We start from the raw sequence: 15,075 nt of genomic DNA on the forward strand, positions 1-15,075 counted from the left end.
TGAGCAATCTCTTAAAAAAAATGCAATCCCTAAAGAGTTAAAAAGATAAGGTGAAATGGTTGTTGTTAGCAATCTTTTGCTTCCCACATATGAATGTCAAGGTTGTTGGTGATATAATGGTTGGGTGAATGGAGAAGACCCTCTCAGACTCTTGCTCCAGTGAGGCTCCGATGAAGAATAGGGGTGAAATATGGAGGTGGAATTTTCTCTCGTGAAAATCTCAGTCTCTCGGTCGTAAAAATCTCTTCTTCATGGCGTCAAGGTTCTATTTATAGATGTGTGCTGACTATTGATGGGATTCCCGCTCAGATAAGTCGCTATCATCCGATACGGTAGGTGAGAATGTCAGCATTGTTGTCATGGTCAATATTCTGAATACTTGCCAAAAGATTCGCTGGTACCGGCTCAGAGATCCCGAGGCATGCGACCAATTCTTTGTTCGTCGGGTAGGTGTTCTACGCTTGCAACAAAGTCCTGCAATTAATCTGCAAAATAGACACTTTGGCTCAACATAACTCAGGATATGCGGTCAGTGGGTATTTTTTAGGTACTTCAGCACAAGTTTAATATGTAGCATGATTCTTAACAAAATTGATGCATATTCTTCTTATCTATCTCAATTATTCTAAATAAAAGACTATAATAACTTGTATTTAATTGAGTAGTTCAAGTTGTGCGGGTCATTTGAACATCCCTACTTCTCTCTCCTATTTTTATTTTTCTTTTAAATCTTAAATCACTAATTGACCCAAAAGTTTAAGCTCGTGGGTGAAAACAAATTTAATTGTAAACAATGTTGCAAATGTTTGAACACGAGACATCCTAAACCAACTTATTCTCATACCATCTTAAATCGTCGATTTACCAAAAATTTAAATAGATGGATAAATGTAAATTTAATATAATATTAACATTTTTATCCTCCTAAAAAAGAAGTTTAAATTAGTGGCAACTTAATATATTTTATAAAATGGTTAAATTCGCAATCGAAAGTAAACAAATTTAATTTCTTCGGTTGGTCATATACATGGAACTCCGAAGAAAGTTTGCGTGTGGAACTGATGAACTTTGGGTATTATGAGATGAACGTTTTTGTAATTTAGCGTATTAAAATACGGCAAAAAATGCTGCTACTTATCCATCGAAACTACCATGATTCAGCGGTGTGTCGCCATCTGGATATTTGCCACTGTGCCGTCCATGGACCATTTTTGCATTCTCTATGAAAAATTTAAAATGTTACTCGGTTCCAATTTTTGCAAACCACATCCTTTGATTTTCTTTTTCTATCAACTTCATTACACCACAAACTTCGAAGTCGGCAAAATCTTCCTTAAAAACAGTGGACACCCAGAAATAAACAAAATATCTCTCACAAAGAAATCGAGAAAACAAAACAACTAACTACAACATTACGCACTAATATCTGAGGATTCACGAGATGTAACAATAATCCAAGCAGGTCGAAAGTCATGGTCCTCCATCTACAATTATTATAGTACTGAAAAAAAATCTTATTAATAGTCTGAAAAAAATCTATGAGCAGTACAAATTCAATCACGCCTTTATTTTGTGGAGTGCGAGCAGTGTAGCTTGTTGTTTTCACCTTGACCGCCATTTTATGATTTTTCCCCCTTTTTTCACCACCATACAAGGACCTAGTAGGCCATAATACGAAATGTGAGGGACCCCCAATAAATTACGACATTCTTCTTTCAATTTTGTGAAAATAGACTTTTTTTTTTTTTTTTTTTTTAAGTATCTAACCTTTGTATGAATCTTATAAATTCTTGGTTGTATACACTCGTTTAATAGCTATTTGATTTTAAAGAAAACATTCTAGAAAATGTAAACAACATGACAAGAGTAGAATTTATCCACTTAGTTTTAGAAAACAATAACCATACACATGAAACCTACATAATGGGTAAGAATCTTCCGTTAGTTGCTATTAAATTTTGATATATAGAACTGAAAGAATGCAAAAGTGAAAGGAAATATGTAGTTGTGAAATTCAAAGCATTTTAAGAATATGGTGGAACTTAATTCAAAGAACAAAGAGAAGAGTCGCAAATCATGTGGGTCGTGATCTTTCTGAGTTGAGTTGAGCTACTTAAGTAATACAGATTGTTTCTTTGTCTAAAGTTGTTCGAGTGGTGTCTTTTGTCTGGTATTCGAGAGCAACGAATGAGGCTATACAACGTATTCAACAGAATCTTACAGTAACTTTAGGGCCTATTTCGTTAATATCTTTTTCCTTCTCTGAAAAAATTGGTTGAGATTCTTTTGGATTGCTTGTGTGGTTCCCTTATACTATTGGTGAGAGACTTGTTAATAAAGGGTTTAGAGAAAATAGATTCAATTTATGGTAATCAACTATGTAGAGTTTAAGGTGCAACGATTTTTCTAGACACTCAAATGTTATAAGATTAAATGGGATCATTTTTAAACACTCAAACGTTGTAAGGTTAGATGGACTATCAACTCTCTGTGTGCCTATTTAATTCAAAGAAGAAAGGCCATTTTCCAATTACTGAACTTTGTGGAAGTCTTGAAATGTCTCTTCTTCTCCTCATTCTCCTATTCTCTCTACTGGTATTGATCATCCTAAAATGGAAGAAAAATAGAAATAGAAAAAAGGGTCATTTTCCTCCAACTCCACCAAAGCTTCCAATCATAGGGAACTTACACCAACTTGGCAAACTCCCACACAAATCTCTATGGCGCCTCTCCCAGCTTTATGGTCCCATCATAAGCCTCAACCTCGGCAGCATTCGAACCACCGTCATCTCCTCCCCCACCGCCGCCCGTGGCCTCTTAAAGACACACGATCTTCAAACCTGCAGCCGACCACAAACTGAGAGCGCCAGAAAATTCACTCACAATTTCCTCGACATTGCGTTTTCGCCATACGGCGAGTACTGGCGAGAGATGAGAAAGATTTGTGTTCTTGAGCTTTTTAGTCTCAAGAGACTCAAATCTTACGAACCCATTATAGATCAAGAAGTAAGTTCGCTTATTGAATCGACTTCGGAACTGGCTTCTTGTGGGGATGTTGTTGATGTTAGTGACAAGTCCATGGCTTTAACTGCTGCTATTATTTTTAGGATTGCTTTTGGGAAGAAAGTATCTGAAGGAGATGGATTTCATGAGGTTGTGAGTGAAGCTGAGGCGTTGTTGGGAAGCTATAGTGGTTTTGAGTTGTTTCCTAATTTTGTGGGGAAGGTTATTGATTGGTTTAGTGGACGTCAAAGAAGGGTTTTGAAGGTTTTTAATGAGTTGGATGCTTTGTTTCAAGAAGTGATTGATGAACATCTTTCTGTTGGGAGGGATAAACCCGAGCAAGATGATATTGTTGATGTGCTTTTGGGAATTATCAGCAAAAATCAAGCTCAATCGGCTTCAAATGTTACCATTACCCATGAGAATATCAAAGGCGTTCTTTTGGTAAACCAAACTTTTTTCTTTCTTTATGCATCCTATAAGTTCAGTTTCTTAAAAACTAGATTTTTTTTTTTAATTTTTAGAGTTAATTAATTTAGTTGCTACTGCAGTTCGATTACAGTTTCTTAAAAACTAGATTTTTTTTTTAATTTTTAGAGTTAATTAATTTAGTTGCTACTGCAGTTCGATTATCACACAATCTTTCTGACAAAATTTATATCGATGAATATGCATGAACAGAACATATTTTTAGGAGGATTAGACACAAGTTCCATAATAATAGTGTGGACAATGGCAGAATTAGTAAAGCGACCAAAATTAACGAAGAAAGCTCAATACGAAATCAGAAGTCACATGAAAAGTAGAGGAAAAATAACAGAGAAAGATACAGAACACTTTCAATATCTAAAAATGATAGTGAAAGAGACGCTAAGAATGCATCCTCCAGCACCCCTTCTTCTTTCCAGAGAAGTCATGAGCCATTTCGAAATGGAAGGCTTCGATTTTTACCCAAAAACAATGGTTCAAATCAACGTTTGGGCAATTGGACGAGACCCCAAATGCTGGAAAGACCCAGAAGAGTTCGTACCGGAGAGATTTGCAGAGAGCTGTGTTGATTTCAGAGGACATCATTTTGAGTTGCTGCCGTTTGGGGCTGGCCGGAGGATTTGTCCGGCGATGAATATGGGGATCAAAATTGTGGAGTTTGCTTTGGCGAATCTTTTGTACCATTTTGATTGGAAGTTGCCGGAGGGAATGAAGGAGGAGGACTTGGATATGGAAGAGATCTCGGGGCTTAGTCTCACCATTTACAAGAAGTTACCTCTTAAACTTGTTCCTGTTTCATACCATCCATGACCATGACTTCGATTTCCAATCTCCAACCATTGTAGTTTAAATAAATAAAGGAACTTTTACACCAAGAGTTCTCTTGGCTCATAGATTTCATAAATTAAATTTTCTTTTATTGAACACTTTTAGAAATAATTTTGGATAATTTCATCCTTCTTTCCACTTTTAATATATCCGTTTTTTCTCTTGTTTTGGTCATTGATAAATCCTTTTTTGACTTTTTGTTGTTTATATATATAAATATCTATTTTCATTTTAATTTAATATGTGATTAATGAGATTTTTTTTATTTATTATTAATTATAGAGTTGTTTCATATCTTCATCTCTTGATTAATAAGATTTAGTTGGTTTTAATTGTAGGGATGTTTATTGTTTTTTCATCCCATTGCAAAATTATGGTTTCAAATATTAGTTGTTTCACTTTTTATTTTGTCGGGCTTATTTCAAATATACGTCGGGCTTATTTCAAATATACGTAATGTTATTTCAAATACATATGAGGTTATTTCAAATGCATTTAGAAGAAATATCGATTTAAAGACTCCATATTTTAATTTTAATCTCTTTTCTATTGAGTTATATAGTGTACCTATTTTGTCATATATACACATAAATGTTTAGTTATTTTGTAAATATATACCTCATATTATATGCAACAATTAGATTATCATAAACTAAAATAGATAACATCATTAAATTTTTTTAAAAAAATCAAATTTGTAGAGTTTAAATTCTTAAGCTAATGTTATGAGATGTATTAGTAATCTTTTTTTCCTCTACATTATACAAATATTTTATTGGATATTTGATACATATTGTAGAGAGAGATTGTTTCAATCTACAATGTAAGTCAAATATCGTAGACTAACTATTATATATTTAAACAATAATGATAGACGATACTGCACTTGTCGTCGTCGTGGTTTTTGTTGCTCTTCCGGTGACGATTTCAATTGAAGGAATAGATTGGGGTTTAGGAAGATTTTATGAGATCTTGAAGAAGAAGATACTATGAAGATTCAAGCAATGAGTTTCCACTTTTGGCCTCACATGTGTGGAACTCCTCATCGTATCTAACCCGAATTGGTATCAGTGACCGACCATTTTGTAACGAAGTTGTCGGTACGGTGGTGGTAGCATAGCAACGACGACCATCATAGCCGTCAAAAGTTGAAGAAGATTCATGAAGAAAAAATGAGGATGCGCAGATTGAAGAAGAATGGAGAATTTTTTGGAGTGATTTGGATTAGAAATAGGGAATTTGGATAAGATTATCTAGATAAATTGAGGAAAAAAGAGAAAAATGGGGGGATTCAAACAGTTTTTCTTTTTTGAAATTTTTTTAAAAAGGAACAGGGCATGGATACATGAAACCCTAGACTACACATGGACGGGGAGATACACAAAACCTAGGCTAATTTTTTTAAAATTATATTTTATTTTATAAAAATAGTTTATGGGGCCTTAATGATAAATACACCACAACATTAGTAAAAATTTGTAGTTCGTTAGGTTATTTTTGAAATAAATGGAGTATATTTTAATATGTCTTACAACTAAGGTCTTCTAGGTAGAAAACGCTTAAATAAGCCTAATTACTAAATTCTCCAATCTTTTTCATTTTTTACAAATAATCAATGAACAATTATTTTACCAAAAATTTGGCTCGATTTACAGAAGTGTCTTGTAGTTATGAACCTCCTAAAATAATGTTTTTTTTTTAAAACCTATACGAATAAGGACAATTTCTTCAAAATTCCATAATTTGTTTTCTTCTTAAATGAAAGTAGGAATAGGCAAGAAGGTTTGAATGTGAAAACGATGTATGCTTGATATATATACAACACAATAAATTCGATATATATTTTATCTAAATCAGGATATATTTGATAAGTGCATGTAAGACAATTTGTACAATATATCGTCTTATAAGCCAAAAATATGTGAAGTATATTTAGGTTTTCTAATATATTTGTAGACATACCAAAATATGAATCATGGTATTTACATTTTCCAATATGTTAGACATATACTTGAGATTGCAATGGAGAAGTGATCAATTTTCAACTAGGATTAAGAAAAAAAAAATATAAACAAAATCTCATAAAACAAAGAAAACATTAATTTAAAATATTCTACATTAAATGAATATAAATTAAAATTAAAAATAACAAAAACAAAATCAAAATTTGAGAATGGTGTTAATAAGGAAAGAAATAAAAATTTTTGAAATAATGGTGAAAATGTTAAATTTGTCCAAAATTAAACTTCAAACGGTTGTTTTTTAATATAGAAAAATGAATCAAAATATTTACAAAACATAGCAAAGTTTTAGAACTATCAATAATAGATGCTGATTGACATTGATAGACTTCTATCAGTGTCTATTAGTGACATTGTTAGACACTTATAGAAGTCTATAAGTGTCTATCAACGTCTATTATTTATAGTTCCAAAATTGATATATAGAAGAAAATGTTTGTACACCCATATAATAAACATTGGAAGATCATCCTATCAAGATCTTAATTCAAAAAAGAAAATGTTTAAATTATTAAATAAACATTGGAAGATTCCAAAACAAATTAACCAATTATATTATTTATTTTCTTTGTGAGTGATATTTTCTTGCTTATTTTATTATATTTTGTGGATTTTTTTATGATACAATTGAAAAGTCGTTAGATGTCGAACTCGATCATGAAAATATGAAAATATCGAAATGTCGACGAAATTTAATACCATAGTTATAACGAATTAATATATCAACACATAAAATAAAACCCGATTTTTATCTTTATATTTTTTTCCATCCACAAATTAAAGAGCGGTAATCAAACCATTAAATTTTCAAATGATAACGAATAAAAAGATAGTTACATATATAATTTTAATTTACTTATTATCTAAAGATTACAGAATTTTAAATTACAATATAAATTGACACCTTGGCCAATTTGAGTAGGCCTTTAATTTTTCCAATAGATATAAGGAACTAAAACTATTCTTTGGAGTTTAAGTAAGGAATTGGAAGAAGTTGAAGAGGTGATTTCTTGGCAACTGCAATACCAGATTCCTCTTCCATATCAACATCTTTTTCTTTCATTCCATTTGGTAATTTCCAATCAAAACACAACAAGATATTAGCCAATGCTAGCTCCACTGTAATGGTTGCCATACTCATTCCAGGACAAATTCTCCGACCAGTTCCAAATGGCAACAACTCAAAATTTTGCCCTTTGTAATCAATATTACTTCCTATAAATCTCTCTGGCAAGAATGCTTCTGGATTTGTCCATGATTCTGGGTCTCGTCCAATCGCCCACACGTTGACATGAATATGAGTTTTTGGATGAATATCATAACCATTTAACTTAAAATGGGACATGGTTTCTCTTGGAAGTAGAAGTGGGACGGGTGTATGTAACCTTAGAACTTCTTTCACGACTGCTTTTAGATATTCAAGCTTGTCGAGGTCACTCTCCTTTACTACATTTTCTCTTATACAACTTCTGATTTCATCTTGTAGCTTTTTCATCACTTTTGGATTTTTTATTAACTCTGTCATTGCCCAAACAAGTGTGTTTGCTCCTGTTTCTACTCCAGCTAGAAATATATCCTAAAACCACACAACCACAAAAGAATATTAAGACAAATAATTTTAAAAAATTGAGCAATATTTCAATGCAGCTCCTTTTGATCACAAAGACTAAAAAAAGATCAATTTGTCACATGACAACTTGTGATTAGACATTTGGATGAATTTTACAAAGACAGATACAGCTTGAGTTGCATTCAAATATTTTTGCAGCCTTCTTTAGTAACATAGTAAAAGAAATATTGGGTAACCTGAATGGACTGCATGAAGATAGGTCCAACCCAACTATTATCTAAATCATTTTCTTAATGATAAATAGAAAAATGCTTAGATGCATCATAGACAACATCTATCTTTGTGCACCCATTTTTTTCCAGATATTTTAACTTTTATTGGGGTGAGTGATGAGAGAGGATACATTAAAATGTGTGTAGCTTAGGATGCATCTAAGTATTATCCTAATAAATATATCTTCTTCATTGTATTATTACACATAGAAAAAACAGTGGTGCTTGTTCGGATGCATCTAACTTTGTACAATCCATCAATTACCCAATAAAAAATCGACAAATGATAAGAAAGTTTGACCTTTTAAAAATATTATTTTTTTTATTAGGTAATAAATGAGATATTGTATGGGAATAAATACAATCTAGACTGTACCTAAACATTGACAGAAAGTTTTTGAGTAAAACCAAACGAAACCATGTAGATTTATAATTAAAAAAAAAATGGATAATAAGATCATGAGATAAAAATTTAAGTTGAAAGCTTACCATGACAAGTGCTTTGATGCAATCTCTAGTGAGTTTCACTACATCAAATTCAGAGCCATCCTTCTCCATTTTCAACAAAACATCAACAATGTTTTCTTGATAATCATCATTATGAGAAGAACTCTCCCTAAATTTAGTCCGATCATCCACTACATGTTGAAGAAAAGCATCCAACTCAGCAAAACTCATCTCCAATCTCTTATGAACACCACTAATCCGATCAATAATCCAACCCACTCTAGGAAAGAAATCAGTTGCTGAAAAGCTTCCCAATGCTGCAACTGCTCTTCGAATAACCTTTTGAAAATTCTCATTATCTAACTCTCCACCTCTAAAGCTCTTCCCAAAAGCAATTCGGGTTATCATATTTGCAGTGAGAGAGTAAAATTTTTCACTCAAATCAATTGGAGTGGCAGAAGATGAAGATTGAGAGATGGAGTTTAACAACACACCAATCTCTTCTTCTCTTATCATTTGAAATGATTGCACTCGTCTAACATTGAAGAGTTTAAGCACACAAATCTTTCGAACTTCCCTCCAATACTCACCATATGGCGCTAACCCAATGTCTAAATAGTTGTATGAAAATCTTGCACCAGCGGCAGATTGAGGTCGACTGCAACAAGCGAGGTCGTGAACTTTTAACACCTCTTTTGCAGCATCGGCGGAGGAGATTACGACGGTCGGGACAGAGCCGAGTTTGAGGAACATGACGGGGCCGTATTTTTTTGAAAGGTTACAAAAGGAGCGATGAGGGAGAGAGGTAATAAGGTGTAGATGACCCAACAAAGGAAGCTTTGGTGGGTTTGGAGGATGAATAATAACCTTCTTGTTATTTTGTCTTCGAAATTTCATCTTTGTTTTAAGAAACAGTAGAGAAGATAATAGCACCATTGTTAGAGGAAGCCATATGATAACAATGTTATGCATAATCTGATCCAAGCTAACCATTTTTTTTTTTCCTAATGAAAGCTTCTTGTGATATTGAGAGGTATATATATTTATGTCTGAGGGAATAAAGTTGCAAATATTTATAGACTTCTTGGATATTTGTTATAGGGATGATTTTGAAACGGAACATGTTCAATTTTGCTATACTAATTTTGTTGAAATTTCCATGTTGAATATTATTTTTTCCCTTGTTCATAAGAGATATTGATAATGATGCAAAGACTTTAGCTTCTTCGAGAGTATTACGGATGAGGTAAGGATGTTTTGAGGGTAACTCCAAATCAAACAATATTTGTCATTTTAGGAATCCTTTCAACCCAAACATGCATTTGGCCATGCCCCATTTGGTGAAAAGATAGGCTCGATCTCGACCTCAACCTTGGCCTTAGCCAAGTACATGTTTTTGGGTCTAACCCCTCTTAATCTTTCTCATATCTATTTTGGTCCTTAGATGTAACTTTCGTTAGGTCTTATCCTTTGTATAGTATGAATTTTATTTATGATCATATCGAGTGGACAAGTTGGTTTTATGATTAGTTAAGTTGTTAATCAATTTGTACACTTATGATTTCTATGATACCCTATCAAGTCTAAGTTATTGAGGAGAAAGCTTAGGCCCTGTTTGGTAATCATTTGATTTTTTTGTTTTTGTTTTCAAAAATTAAGTCTATTTCATCCACATTTTTTTTACAATGATTGGCATCTTTAAATACAATGATTGAATTCTTAGCCAAATTTCAAAAAAAAAACTAACTTTTTTAAATCTACTTTTTTTTAGTTCTCAAAATTCGGCTTGGTTTTTAAACCATGGGTGAAAAGTAAATAACAAAAGAAGACATTTTGAAGTAGAAGTAGTGTCCATGAGCTTAATTTTCAAAAACGAAAATAAAAAAAAAAATAGTTACCAAACGAGACCTTAATAATTAAACTTCAATAAACGTGAAGAATTATTACACGGACTTTCTTATAATTCTTCAAGTTGAATAAAGTTTGGATATTAAACTTTCTCCTCAATAAGGGACTTGATAAACTCCTCTAAACTTATCTAATTCTAATTATGACATTTGGTCCAAATTTAAATTAATCAACTCATAACAAGAAATATACTATCTCAAAGGAAAATTTTGAATATTGAATGTACATAATTTTTAATGTAGGACTAGAGTGAAAAGAAGCACCAGAGGAAGAAAAAAAAATAATTTTTAACAGAGGACTAAATTGCTACGCACTTTTAACAAATTTTTAATTTTTAAAATTTAGGCTAAACCTGTTATCTCTATATTGATGTTAATATATATACTTAGCCTATATGGTTATAGAGTTTTTAGGTTGGTTAAGTGTTTCTAGGGTCTATTCTTAGTCCCTTATTACTGTATTTATACCTCATATTTCTCTCTAAAATTCAATTAAAAGTTTAAAGAGTATAAGGCTGAAGTTTAAAACCTATTAGGAAAAACAATTAAAACACTTTGATCTAATCAGGGTGGAGAGTACTATTTGATAGAACATGGAATTCAATCCCAACTCTTAGCATTTTGTACACCTCAATAAAATGGTGTATCAGAAAGGAGAAATAAAACCTTATTAGATATGATTCGTTCTATGATAAGCTATGCTCAATGGCCTTATTAGACATAAAGATATGCACAAGGATATCTTGAACATGTTCCCTCGAAGAGTGTTTCTAAAACACCTTTTGAGTTATAGAGGGGGGCGTAAACCGAGTTTATGTTATTTAAGAATCCAGGGTCGTCCTACACATGTATTAGTGACAAATCCTAAGAAGTTGGAACCTCATTCAAGATTGTGCCAATTTATTGGTTACCCTAAGGAGACGAGAGGTGGTCTATTCTATGACCCTCAAAAAAATAAAGTGTTTGTATCTACAAACACTACATTTTTAGAGGAAGGTCACATGAGAGATCATAAACCACATAGCAAAATAGTATTAAATGAAGCTACTAAAGAATCAACATAGGTTGTTAATGAAGTTGGTCCTTCATCAATAGTTCTTGAAGAAGCTAGCACTTCAGTCTTGTCTCGTCCTTTTAAATCATTGAGAGTGCCTCGATGCAATGGGAAGGCTGTGATATAACTTGACTATTACTTGGGTTTAATTGAAACTCAATTTGTCATGCCAGATGATAGTGTTGAGGATCCATTGTCTTATAAACGGGTGATGAATGACAAAGACAAGGACTAATGGATCAAAGCCATGGATCTTGAAATGGAGTCCATGTACTCTAATTCAGTATAGGAACTTGTAGAGTTACCTAAAAAGGGTCAAACCCATAGGATGTAAATGGATATACAAAAGAAAGAGGGATGTAGCTAGAAAGGTAAAGACCTTGAAAGCTAGAATTCTAGCAAAGGGTTATACCCAAAAGGAAGGAGATGACCATGAGAAAACTTTTTCCCCTGTTGCTATGCTTAGGTCTATAAGAATTCTCTTATCCATAATCACATATTATGACTATGAGATATGGTAAATGGATGTCAAGACTGCTTTTCTAAATGGCAATCTTGAGGAAAATATCTTTATGTCTCAGCCCAAGGGGTTCTGTCACACCCCCAAATTCAAGGATTAATCGCCACGTGTCAAACCAATAAGTGAGCTTCTTTATTTTATATTTTCCTTTTCCTTTCTCTACAACTTCTTTAAATAACATGGATTTTCACTTATATGATATTTGATATATATTCCTTTAGCCAAACATGCTTGTTTAGGACACTTTGAATTTGGGGTTTACACTTAGCTACACAAGAACTTATTTCTCCTTGCTTCCAGCCTCTAACCCTCCTAAAACATGGCTTCATTTAACTCATTAGGAGACATCTTATTACTTACTCTTACTTAAAGTAATTAGGGTTTGGGCTTTACAAATTCTTCCCTCCTAAAAGAAATTCCGTCCTCGAAATTTGCTCGAACCTACTTATAACTTAGACTTTGTCAACATCTTTTGGTCGTAAACTTTACAATCTTCTTCCTTTCTTTCTTCTTCTACTTTTACCATGCTTTCGCTGCGCTACTCTAATATTATCTTTGTTCATATTAAATAATACTTGTATGTATGAACAACTTGGTTATCATAGTTCACTATATTTGTCACGTCCCCTGGTGACTCTTTCATTTTCCACTCAGTCATAGTTTTTATTTATTAATAGGGTGGTTCTTTTCTATTTCCCAGCACTGGAACATTCTTTTCCAGTTGTCACACCTTTGAATTACTTGCTAATTGTGAAGTCAATATTTGTGCCAACTAGACATCAACCACTAGAGTTTGCATAAAACTGGACCGTAAAATAGAAACCACTAGATGTAACACCGTTGACTAGCTAGGTTTCTATTTCATTAGGATGACTGATGCGTAAAATTATGACGCGGTGATGTGAGTATGCGATGATGTGTGTTATGCAATGATCATTCAAGTTTTCCTAACAAAGCTCAAGTATAAGCCTTCTTAGGTTTCCTGGTAAGTCTAAGGTCGAACACAGGGACTACTAAGTAGATATGCGACAGACTCTTTAATTCTATTGCGGTGGTGAAAAAGAAGTGGATAGTGTTTTGATTTAAATTTCCTATGCGGCGGAGTTGAGCACGGAGTGATGAAAGCGTAGAGTTGCAATAAGTATGCGATGAAAGAGTTAATAAGGGGTTTAGTTAACATTTCCTAAGATTGTGCACAAGTTATGCGATCAAGCTATACATAAATAATAGCACTACATTTCTCAATGCAGAATGTCATAATTCCTATTTCTAGGACGCATGCGATATATATGCGAAAACTATCGGTAGAACTTATGTCTAAGTCTCTATTCTTGCTTATGATGAATGACGCACACATAAAACAAGGTGACCGCATACCATCATACATATTTCTAAGGCGCATGCAATGTGTAAATAGCAATAGAACTTATGTCTAAGTTTCTACTCTTGCTTATGCGGTTCTAATCCAACTCTCTCAAGCTTAGATTCTAATCTGACTCTCTCAAGCCTAGATTCTATCTTTAGACTACTCTCTCAAGTATGTCCAAAGGGTGAATGATGCATACATAAGACAAGATGATCGCATAAAATATAAATCTTAAGTCATGCTAGCTAAGTACTTCTCAACCCATTCAGAAATTTAGCTACTCATGCATGGTGCGGAGAGATTGAACATGAATTGAAATGAAGTTTCCATTTTCTACAATTTAAGTACTGAATACAAAATAACAAATGGATTTGAGAGATAAGAAACCGGTAGCAATGTCTTGCTTCCCGTGGTCTTTTATACTAATCTTTATCACTTCATCTCTGTTCTAAATGTGGATTCTTACTCTCGCAAGGGTTGGCCCTCTCTTCTTTGTATTGCTTTCTGCCAGTCTCTCGATCTGTCCGGGAGCGATTTCTCTTAGCTTCGCCTTGTCTCCTTGCTCTCTCCGTCCTCTATGTATATGTATATGTATGTGCGTGAATCGATCTCTTTTTCTCTCTGGTGGCATTCAGTATTTATAGATTTCAAGGTGAAGCAACTTTTCTTGCTAATGATTGATTGATGGGCAGCATTAATTTCCCTACTCTATTACGCCGTTTAAAAGTCATCGAAAGTTCAATGTACTTGCTACAATGTGGCTTTTAACGGCTTGTCAACTGAATGCGGAATCGACCGTTATCAGCTTTACGTCCTATCATGATTTATTATGTTGTCGCCTTGATGCGAGGTCTTTATGCGATCACCTTTTTAAGAAACTTCTCACGACCACATGACTTGTGGTCGCAACTTTAAGCGCGCTGTCGCATTGTACCCTTGGATCAAAATTCCATGTGCGCCATCGCATTGTGCCTTTGGATCGCAATTTCATATGTGCCATTACATTGTACCTGCACAAAATAGATAAATTAACTACTTTTATGCGATGAGCACTCCGATCGCAATTCCTTTTAGTTTGTCGCTTTCAGACATGATATTGTCTATTTTACCATCGCATTCTCTCATTGTTTTACTTATTTGAGTTGTAATAACTTGTATTTCTACCCGTTATCAATGACCTAAGTGACTTAGTCTTAATACTGAGTATATTATGAACTTATTCATGAGGGATTGTCTTTTGATTTGTATGAGTGCGAGTGGTCAGATCACCGACCTAATAAGCCTACCATTTTGGGGACAAGACCAAGTGAGGAGCTAGGAACATAATAATACGATATGGAATTCACTCCTTCCCGCCTTAAGGGTAAGTAGATGAGTGTTCCCTTAAGTGGTGTCTCTGGGACTTGAACAAAGATCCCTACCCTCTCATTGACCCGGGAGGGGTTTCTGTTTATTGGTTGGACTATAAATAGGCTATTCATTAGAGAAGAACTGGTACTTAAGAAGTTAGAGGTAACCCAACGGTAAAATGGTAATTTGACCCAATTGGAGTTACAAACACTCATGAAGGACTAACTTGCTGGTATTGATCTATATCC

General features: G+C 33.6%; 2 protein-coding genes across 2 annotated transcripts; one reads left to right on the top strand and one right to left on the bottom strand.

Annotated features, from left to right (window-relative positions):
• The first annotated feature begins 2,336 nt into the window (after positions 1 to 2,336).
• Positions 2,337 to 4,428, top strand: LOC120080872 (cytochrome P450 71B19-like). The gene is made up of 2 exons (XM_039035534.2): positions 2,337 to 3,447; positions 3,685 to 4,428. Exons 1-2 carry the CDS (start codon positions 2,473 to 2,475, stop codon positions 4,300 to 4,302), a joined length of 1,593 nt encoding a protein of 530 aa, XP_038891462.2. The 5' UTR covers positions 2,337 to 2,472; the 3' UTR covers positions 4,303 to 4,428.
• Positions 4,429 to 7,174: 2,746 nt separating this feature from the next.
• On the bottom strand, positions 7,175 to 9,724 carry LOC120081863 (cytochrome P450 71B37-like). The gene is made up of 2 exons (XM_039037038.2): positions 8,673 to 9,724; positions 7,175 to 7,917 (listed from the first exon to the last, which is right to left on the bottom strand). Exons 1-2 carry the CDS (start codon positions 9,621 to 9,623, stop codon positions 7,300 to 7,302), a joined length of 1,569 nt encoding a protein of 522 aa, XP_038892966.2. The 5' UTR covers positions 9,624 to 9,724; the 3' UTR covers positions 7,175 to 7,299.
• Between the last annotated feature and the right edge of the window lie 5,351 nt (positions 9,725 to 15,075).

Source organism: Benincasa hispida, chromosome 7 (genome assembly GCF_027475165.1).
Source record: "Benincasa hispida cultivar pf3 chromosome 7, pf3_genome.v1.1, whole genome shotgun sequence".
NCBI lineage: Eukaryota > Viridiplantae > Streptophyta > Magnoliopsida > Cucurbitales > Cucurbitaceae > Benincasa > Benincasa hispida.